The following is a 10190-nucleotide window of genomic DNA, read 5'->3' on the forward strand; positions in this document are numbered from 1 at the left end:
AAATATTCTTTTGAGTGATTTGTCTGTAAATTAATACAAATAATGAAGCTATTGTAAGTACTATACAGTTATGTACACACTTTTCTGTTTACATTGGGCCTACTTATCTAATCAAAAAAACCTGGATCAAATAGAAATCCCTAACTTGGCCAATAATACTGGATGCCAGGTAAGGCGTGCAGATCAAATAACAATTTCCTACCTTGTGTTGGATAAGCTATTAGCAAATATTACTTTTATGAGGTTTGTCGGCTTTATTGAGAAACGTCTGTTGCACAAAGGGTTAATACGTCATCCTTGGGTTTGTAGATCCTGATATAGGATCCTTGTCTTTGGATGCGTCCCAAATGGCACCCTGTTCCCTTTGTAGTGCACTACTTTTGACCAGGGCTCTGGTCAAAAGTAGTGCACTGTATGTATAGGGAATAGGGTACCATTTGGGACGTACATTTTGTCACTGAGTTACGAAACAGCATTGGTCATAAAATGGCAGTTAGATGCTGTAGAGAGAGGAGGAACAACTTCAACATTCAATAGAAATGTCTCGTCTTAACCAGAAAGACAAATAAAACTTTCTTACTTGTTTGCAGATGTGATGAAAGACACAGAGATGTCATACCTTTACAGACTTGAGAGGGGGAGGGGTTATGTAGATGCAGATAGATTCAGACTGTAGTTTGACAAGGCTTCAACAACCCTTTAGTTCGTCCCAAAGATTTCCACTGATTACCTTGTAATCTCGAGAGCCTATTCCCTACAGGGTATTTTAAAGGCTGTTTGTTGTTGTGACCACACCAGATTTAATCCATTTGTAGGATAAAAAAATACACAATAGGTTATTTTAAGCTTAATTCATTCAAAGTTATTGAATTTGATCGTCAGTCATACAAAGATTAGTGTGCGACTAAAATAGTACCCTATTCCCGTTACAGTGCACTACTTTTTAGGGAATACCATACAAGGAAGGGTGCCATTTCAGATGCAGCCTAGGTGTGTGAAGCCTCTGCAGGTCAAGTAGGTTGGTTGGTTGAGGGGAGAGGAAGGTGCGGGTCATTGTCTTGTCAGCTAAACATCATAGCCTTTCTTAGCCAAACCACACCTCTGTCGTCCTGCCAACCAACCTTACAACTATGCAGGTGGCAGTCACATGACAACGGAACTAAATACCACATTCTTAGCTCAGAGGACCCCAGGGGAACCGGGTAATATGAGTGAAGGCTACGCCTAACCCTGCCTGTGTAAAAATCTAAACAAACTAACAAACATAGGCAAATTCTAAACTTCCACTTACATTTGAACTTAGTCTCCCATTGACATTAACGTTTGACTAAAGTGGAAGTTAGAATCCACCCCAAAAGACGCATGTAGAATGTAGTTTGACATCCGACTGGTTTTCCCAGACTGTGCTTGCCCTGTAGTGTGTACCACATACATCCGACTGGTTTTCCCAGACTGTGCTTGCCCTGTAGTGTGTACCACATACATCCGACTGGTTTTCCCAGACTGTGCTTGCCCTGTAGTGTGTACCACATACATCCGACTGGTTTTCCCAGACTGTGCTTGCCCTGTAGTGTGTACCACATACATCCGACTGGTTTTCCCAGACTGTGCTTGCCCTGTAGTGTGTACCACATACATCCGACTGGTTTTCCCAGACTGTGCGTGCCCTGTAGTGTGTACCACATACATCCGACTGGTTTTCCCAGACTGTGCTTGCCCTGTAGTGTGTACCACATACATCCGACTGGTTTTCCCAGACTGTGCGTGCCCTGTAGTGTGTACCACATACATCCGACTGGTTTTCCCAGACTGTGCGTGCCCTGTAGTGTGTACCACATACATCCGACTGGTTTTCCCAGACTGTGCTTGCCCTGTAGTGTGTACCACATACATCCGACTGGTTTTCCCAGACTGTGCTTGCCCTGTAGTGTGTACCACATACATCCGACTGGTTTTCCCAGACTGTGCGTGCCCTGTAGTGTGTACCACATATTTCCACTGATTACCTTGTAGCTTCAGTAGCCTATTCCCTCCAGGGGATTTTAAAGGCTGTTTGTTGTTGTGAGTCTAGAGACTGAGTAGAGGGGGAGGAAGGAGAATAAAGTTGGCCCTAGACACTGATCTAAGGTCAGTTTTGCATTTTCCCATCTAATGGTTGAGGATGGTAAGCTGACCCTAGATCTGTGCCTACAGACAACTTCTACACAGAACAATTGAGTTCTGATGTGAGGCTAGAAAGATTAGACAGAATTTACCTGACTCTCTACATCCCCCTAGTGGCCACAACAGGTAAAGACACTGATATAAAACCCGCTGTTATAGTGACTATCCAAACTAACAGTGGCTGTTATCGGTTATAATCCATAGGGTCTGTGCTGCATACAAATAATGACTGTATCAAAACATACAGGAGCATATTACTTCAATTCTCTCAATAAGAGCTGCTTCTTATTTACATCATAATGGTGACTAAATAACTCCAACTGCGTTGTCACACAATTCAATTTGGAATGTTAATTAGGGATGTACATTGGGAAAAGTCCATTGAAAAAGTCCATAGGGAATGTTTGAGATACATTTCCATAGTTTTTGTAGTTGTTTTCTTCAGCCTGCTTTTACTGTTTAGTGTTGGAATGATCAGAGTTTTTTTTTTTTCCATGTCTTTAAAGGAGAATTACCTTTGACCCCCACGCAGCTTTTAAAAAGCCCCTAACCCTCCCCATCCACACACACACACACCAACTGTCAGCTCCGAGGCATCGTTTAGGCACAAACACACACACACAAACTTACACACACACCCTGTCCCTTGATCGTAGCAACAGACGTGTGAGCACGGGTCCCAAGCTGAACACACTCACACATACACACACACACACCCTGGCCCTAGCTGACAACAGCTGGTTTGAGCACCAGCGCCCCAGGGGATTGAATCACCACCCAGGAGGGGAGGTCACGCCCTGCCCCCGTCCCTCCATACCCTCCCACAGACAAATTCAGTACCTCATCCTCCCTCTCCCTGTCCTCTTCACACCCGTCCTCCTCCTCCCCCCCCCTCCTGCTCTCCCCTCTCCCTAGCCGCCCCAGACCCATGGAAGCCAACCCAAACACGGATGCAGCCGAGAGTCCGAACGGGAGCATGGAAGAATCACACCAACCCAATCCCCCACCTCCACCACCTAGCGAGAATAAGGACGCTCCAGGGTGACCTAGTCCGCTTAGATCCAGGGGACCACACAGGGCCGAGAGGGGCAGCGAGGCCCCCAGACGGTGGCCTCCGAGAAGAGAAGCCACGGCGGCCCCTCCTGGGATGATAATATGGGCCCCGCCGACATAGCCCATCTCTGAGACCCCTCCACCGTTACTTCCATGGAGACCACCCCCTTTGAGGAACACCCCGAGCCCAGCCGAGGAGGCCTGTTCCTGGGTCGCGACGAAGTGTCCGTGGGCCTTGATGTGTTTGCGGAGGGAGCTGGGGTCGGTGTAGCGTTTAAGGCAGCCGGCCATCTTGCAGTAGTAGGGCTTGTCCACGTAGTGGGTGCGCGTGTGCTTGAAGCGGTCGCTGGAGTTGGAGTAGCGCTTGCTGCAGCCCTCGTACGGACAGATGTACGGCTTCTCTCCTGGGAGAGGGAGAGAGGAGAGAAGGATGGATGGATGGAAGAAGGAGTGAGGATGTGAATTTTCTTGTCAACTGACAGATCTTCAGATTTTGGAATGCATATGGTATTAGCATTTCTTCTTGGACAGGTATGCCAGAAAAGCATCAAAGATTATATGCCTGTGTGTGTGCGACATGCATGCATGTCTTTAATCTGACCCGAAGTATCCCGCAACCACAAGAAAAAAAAACACTGCAAGAGGTTCTGACAAAGAGACATAACAGCACAGCGGACTCTTACCCCCGCGGTTTCCTAACCCCGCGAGGCAGCCTTTAGAGGGGAAATAAACAGCTGTTCTTTAGCAAAAACAATCAAACTGACCTGTGTGTGTGTGTGTGTGTGTGTGTGTGTGTACTGACCTGTGTGTGAGCGTGTGTGTATCTTGAGGTTCTCCAGGCGAGAGAAGCTCTTGTTGCAGGTGGGGCAGTGGTGAGGCTTCTCATTGGTGTGAGTCCTGATGTGGATCAACATCTTGTACCTGGGGGGAATACACACACACACACACACACACACACACACACACACACACACAGAGTGAATAAAGCTTTAAACACTTACAGTGAGGGAAAAAAGTACTTGATCCCCTGCTGATTTTGTACGTTTGCCCACTGACAAAGACATGATCAGTCTATAATTTTAATGGTAGGTTTATTTGAACAGTGAGAGACAGAATAACAACAAAAAAATCCAGAAAAACGCATGTAAAAAATGTTATAAATTGATTTGCATTTTAATGAGGGAAATAAGTATTTGACCCCTCTGCAAAACATGACTTAGTACTTGGTGTCAAAACACGTGTTGGCAATCACAGAGGTCAGACGTTTCTTGTAGTTGGCCACCAGGTTTGCACACATCTCAGGAGGGATTTTGTCCCACTCCTCTTTGCAGATCTTCTCCAAGTCATTAAAGTTTCGAGGCTGACGTTTGGCAACTCGAACCTTTAGCTCCCTCCACAGATTTTCTATGGGATTAAGGTCTGGAGACTGGCTAGGCCACTCCAGGACCTTAATGTGCTTCTTCTTGAGCCACTCCTTTGTTGCCTTGGCTGTGTGTTTTGGGTCATTGTCATGCTGGAATACCCATCCACGACCCATATTCAATGCCGTGGCTGAGGGAAGGAGGTTCTCACCCAAGATTTGACGGTACATGGCCCCGTCCATTGTCCCTTTGATGCGGTGAAGTTGCCCTGTCCCCTTAGCAGAAAAACACCCCCAATGCATAATGTTTCCACCTCCATGTTTGACGGTGGGGATGGTGTTCTTGGGGTCATAGGCAGCATTCCTCCTCCTCCAAACACGGCGAGTTGAGTTGATGCCAAAGAGCTCGATTTTGGTCTCATCTGACCACAGCACTTCCACCCAGTTCTCCTCTGAATCATTCAGATGTTCATTGGCAAACTTCAGACGGCCCCGTATATGTGCTTTCTTGAGCAGGGGAACCTTGCGGGCGCTGCAGGATTTCAGTCCTTCACGGCGTAGTGTGTTACCAATTGTTTTCTTGGTGACTATGGTCCCAGCTGCCTTGAGATCATTGACAAGATCCTCCCGTGTAGTTCTGGGCTGATTCCTCACCGTTCTCATGATCATTGCAACTCCACGAGGTGTGATCTTGCATGGAGCCCCAGGCCAAGGGAGATTGACAGTTATTTTGTGTTTCTTCCATTTGCGAATAATCGCACCAACTGTTGTCACCTTCTCACCAAGCTGCTTGGCGATGGTCTTGTAGCCCATTCCAGCCTTGTGTAGGTCTACAATCTTGTCCCTGACATCCTTGGAGAGCTCTTTGGTCTTGGCCATGGTGGAGAGTTTGGAATCTGATTGATTTATTTTTTCTGTGGACAGGTGTCTTTTATACAGGTAACAAGCTGAGATTAGGAGCACTCCCTTTAAGAGTGTCCAGAAAAACGCATGTCACAAATGTTGAATTGAATTGATTTGCATTTTAATGAGGGAAATAAGTATTTGACCCCCTCTCAATCAGAAAGATTTCTGTCTCCCAGGTGTCTTTTATACAGGTAACGAGCTGAGATTAGGAGCACACTCTTAAAGGGAGTGCTCCTAATCTCAGCTTGTTACCTGTATAAAAGTCACCTGTCCACAGAAGAAATAAATCAATCAGATTCCAAACTCTCCACCATGGCCAAGACCAAAGAGCTCTCCAAGGATGTCAGGGACAAGATTGTAGACCTACACAAGGCTGGAATGGGCTACAAGACCATCGCCAAGCAGCTTGGTGAGAAGGTGACAACAGTTAGTGCGATTATTCGCAAATGGAAGAAACACAAAATAACTGTCAATCTCCCACGGCCTGGGGCTCCATGCAAGATCTCACGTCGTGGAGTTGCAATGATTATGAGAACGGTGAGGAATCAGCCCAGAACTAAATGGGAGGATCTTGTCAATGATCTCAAGGTAGCTGGGACCATAGTCACCAAGAAAACAATTGGTAACACACTACGCCGTGAAGGACTGAAATCCTGCAGCGCCCGCAAGGTCCCCCTGCTCAAGAAAGCACATATACAGGCCCGTCTGAAGTTTGCCAATGAACATCTGAATGATTCAGAGGAGAACTGGGTGAAAGTGTTGTGGTCAGATGAGACCAAAATCGAGTTCTTTGGCATCAACTCAACTCGCCGTGTTTGGAGGCGGAGGAATGCTGCCTATGACCCCAAGAACACCATCCCCACCGTCAAACATGGAGGTGGAAACATTATGCTTTGGGGGTGTTTTTCTGCTAAGGGGACAGGACAACTTCACCGCATCAAAAGGGACGATGGACGGGGCCATGTACCGTCAAATCTTGGGTGAGAACCTCCTTCCCTCAGCCAGGGCATTGAAAATGGGTCGTGGATGGGTATTCCAGCATGACAATGACCCAAAACACACAGCCAAGGCAACAAAGGAGTGGCTCAAGAAGAAGCACATTAAGGTCCTGGAGTGGCTCTGTAAGTGGTGAAAATACACTGAGTGTACAAAACATTAAGAACACCTTCTTGCCCTCAGAACAGCCTCAATTCGTCGGGAAATGGACTCTACAAGGTGTCAAAAGCGTTCCTCAGAGATGCTGGCCCATGTTGACTCCAATGCTTCCCACAATTGTGTCAAGTTGGCTGGATGTCCTTTGGGTGGTGGACCATTCTTGATACACACGGGAAACTGTTGAGCGTGAAAAACCCAGCAGCGTTGCAGTTCTTGACACCCTCAAACCGGTGCGCCTGGCACCTACTACCGTACCCTGTACAAAGGCAATTAAATATTTTGTCTTGCCCATTCACCCTCTGAATTGCACACATACACAATCCATGTCTCCCTTTCATCTACACTGATTGAAGTGGATTTAACAGGTGACATCAATAAGGGATCATAGCGTTCACCGGGATTCACCTTGTCAGTCTATGTCATGAAAGAGCAGGTGTTCATAATGTTTGTTACACTCAGTGTATGTCTTTATAGTAATTTGTTACTTTTAAATCTGATCAGGGGCACCTTTTATATCTGAAGATCAGAGACCCTGATACCTAGACTCTAAGAATAAGCCCCTCCTACCTGGCGTTGAAGCCCCTCCCATTGCGGGCACAGCCCTCCCAGTGGCAGCAGTACCCAGAATCCTTTTCAGGTTTGACATGGTAGTCATTGATGTGATCCACCAGGTCCTGTAACGAGTCAAACAGCAGGTGGCACTAGAGAGGAGAGAGAGGGAGGAAGAGAGGGATGAGGGAGAGGTCGAGAGAGAGAAAAGGGAAAGAGTCCATTTAGACTAGAGCATTTCAGGTAAGTGAACTGGAGCTGAGCATATAACATATGCTGTATATGTTCCATAGAAGGAGAAAAGTCATACTCATACTTCCACACATTTGAAGTACATGCTGACAGTTGTCGCGCAATTCAGATAGTAATGTGTTATGAATCGATGGATGGATGTTCATTTGTCGGAAGCATTATGAGTGTGTGAGTACAAAGCAAATACAGGTATAAACAGTAAACTGTTGCAAAGAGTTTTGCAACGTTGAGATTCTGAATGCACCCCAGGGTACTCTCTCCTGTCCACACACACCCACCCTCTCCTGTCCACCTGTCAATCGCATACCTTCATCCAATGGCAGGCCAGCTGCTCATCCGATGAGGGATCGGGTGACGCCCGCTTCTCCCCGGGCTGACCAATGAACATGGAGGAGGGCAGGTTGAACCCGCCCCCTGTGGTCCCGATTGGCAGGAAGATCTGGAAGCCCTGCGGAGAAGCCCCACCATCCAGGTAACGAGGGTGAGCTGCTTCCTGAGAGAGAGAGAGAGAGAGAAGAGTGATGAGTTGAATTGCGCAATAGAACGCCATGTGTCAACTAAGGGCACAGTCCCTCTGTCTGCCTGTCTGTCCAGCTGTCTGCCCATCTGTCTGTCTGTCCGTCTGTCTGTCCGTCTTTTACCCCTCCAGCCTTGTTTAAAATCTGATTAAGTGAGAACCACAGTGCAGACACCGTGCTGGGAAATTAGATTCACTACAGGTTTAATTCACTTCTGTCCACTATGTGTTGAGTGTATTCACTAATCAGCTATCCCACATTCTGGCCAGACTGCCTGCCACGCTTAGACACACGCACACACACTACCTAAGTTGAACCTCTGTACTAAGAAGAGCTATAGAGAGAACTCTCTTTTCTCTTACAAATTTTTTTTTCCCCCTTCAGACGGAAAATAGGTCAGGGAGTTCAGTTATGTGTTAAGTAAAAATGTCACCATGAAATTGTTTCAAATGTTTCTCACACCAGTGGCCGTATTCACAAAGTGTCTCAGAGTAGGAGTGTTCATCTAGGATCAATTCTGCCTTTTAAATCATAATGATTAAGAGAGAGGACCTGATCCTAGATCAGTACTCCTCCTCTAAGTGGCTTTGTGAATACAGGCCCAAGTTTGTTACATAACCATGTGTTTGATGTATTTGATACCATTCCACTTACTGCACTCTAGCCATTACCATGAGCCCGTCCTCCCCAATTAAGGTGCCACCAACCTCCTGTGGCACGCACACACGCACGCACACACACACACTGCCTCTATCTGGCTTACCCTGGAGTAGATGGGTGTGGCTGGGCTGCAGCTGGGTGGATAGTCCAGGGGTGAGGAGGGGGAGGCAGAGGGGGAGGGTGCATGGCGGGAGGAGGGAGAGGGGGAGGGTGCATGTCGGAAGGAGGGGGAGAGACTCAGGTCCATGGCAGGGGGGGTGCAGGAACCTGCCCTCTCCTGGTGGGACAGGGGGGTACCTGGCGGGGGGAGAGGGGGTGAGGTCACACACAAGAGCCATGTATTACATTTACATTTTAGTCATTTAGCAGACACTCTTATCCAGAGCGACTTACAGGAGCAATTAGGGTTAAGTGCCTTGCTTAAGGGCACCGACAGATTTTTCACCTAGTCGGCTCTGGGATTAGAACCAGCGACCTTTCGGTTACTGGCACAACGCTCTTACCCATTAAGCTACCTGCCGCCCCATGTATAGTACATATGAGCAACACACACACACACACACACACACACAGCTTCATATAAAGTCAAATAAATTAACTTTACACAAACACTCTCTCTTTTCTCTCAGCATTGGTTAGCGAGGCTATAGTTGGTTAGCGAGGCTATCGTTGGTTAGCGAGGCTATCGTTGGTTAGCGAGGCTATCGTTGGCATAATACTAAATATTCAGCAGCAGTCTGCAGTGCCACTCTGTTGTCCATAATGACACACACACACACACACACACACACACACACACACACACACACACACACACATACTCACACTCCATAACGACATGTTAAGTGTATACAGCAGTTGGTAATGAGAGGAGCATGATGTTGATTTGAGACGTGGACTCAGTCCCAAATGGTACCTTTTCCCTATTAAGTGCACTACTTTTAACCAGAGCCATATGGGCCAAGTGCACTGTAAAGGGAATAGGGTGCCACTTGGGACGTAGTTATGGACTCACTGGCCTCTAAGACAACGAGAAATGAATAGAGGGAATTGTGTGTGTGTGGTGGGGGGTAGTGTGTGTTTGTGAGAGAGAGAGAGAGAGAGAAGGAAAATAGACAAAAAGAGAGTGTGTTTGTAAAAAATTGATAGAGAGGGAGAGAGAGAGTGTGTTTACCTGGAGAGGGAGGCGGTGATGGGTAGGTCATCGGTAGGTTACGTAGCAGACGTTGTCGTGTGGCACTGAGAGGGGCGCAGATGGAGGCAGAATACGCCCTCTTTCCCAACCTGACCCTCCCATTGGCCCGTGGAAGCTTCAGGTCCAGAGGCTCATCCAATGACAGCATGGCAGCTACAGTATTCCAGAACACCTGTAGAGAAGAGCCAATCATAATGCTCGTTAGTGAAAGCCATGAACAATCAAAGAATAACAAACAATCACATTTCCAACTAGTAGGACAGAAGTTTTTCTAACCATCTTACATGACTAGGAACAACTCTGGTCTTTCCTTTAACTGTTCCCTAGTCAGATCAGCTGATCAGGAACAACTCTGGTCTTTCCTTTAACTATTCCCTAG

General features: G+C 47.1%; 1 protein-coding gene across 1 annotated transcript; it reads right to left on the reverse strand.

Moving 5' to 3' along the window:
- Nucleotides 1–728: 728 nt before the first annotated feature.
- On the reverse strand, nucleotides 729–9960 carry LOC311120622 (zinc finger protein GLIS2-like). Its single transcript, XM_084195205.1, has 6 exons — nucleotides 9791–9960; nucleotides 8720–8913; nucleotides 7746–7931; nucleotides 7205–7338; nucleotides 4019–4137; nucleotides 729–3620 (listed from the first exon to the last, which is right to left on the reverse strand). The coding sequence occupies exons 1-6, from the start codon at nucleotides 9957–9959 to the stop codon at nucleotides 2887–2889; spliced, it is 1536 nt and encodes a 511-aa protein (XP_084051331.1). The 5' UTR covers nucleotide 9960; the 3' UTR covers nucleotides 729–2886.
- Nucleotides 9961–10190: the final 230 nt, after the last annotated feature.

The sequence above is a fragment of the Coregonus lavaretus genome (assembly GCF_964263955.1).
Source record: "Coregonus lavaretus genome assembly, contig: HAP1_SCAFFOLD_3572, whole genome shotgun sequence".
NCBI lineage: Eukaryota > Metazoa > Chordata > Actinopteri > Salmoniformes > Salmonidae > Coregonus > Coregonus lavaretus.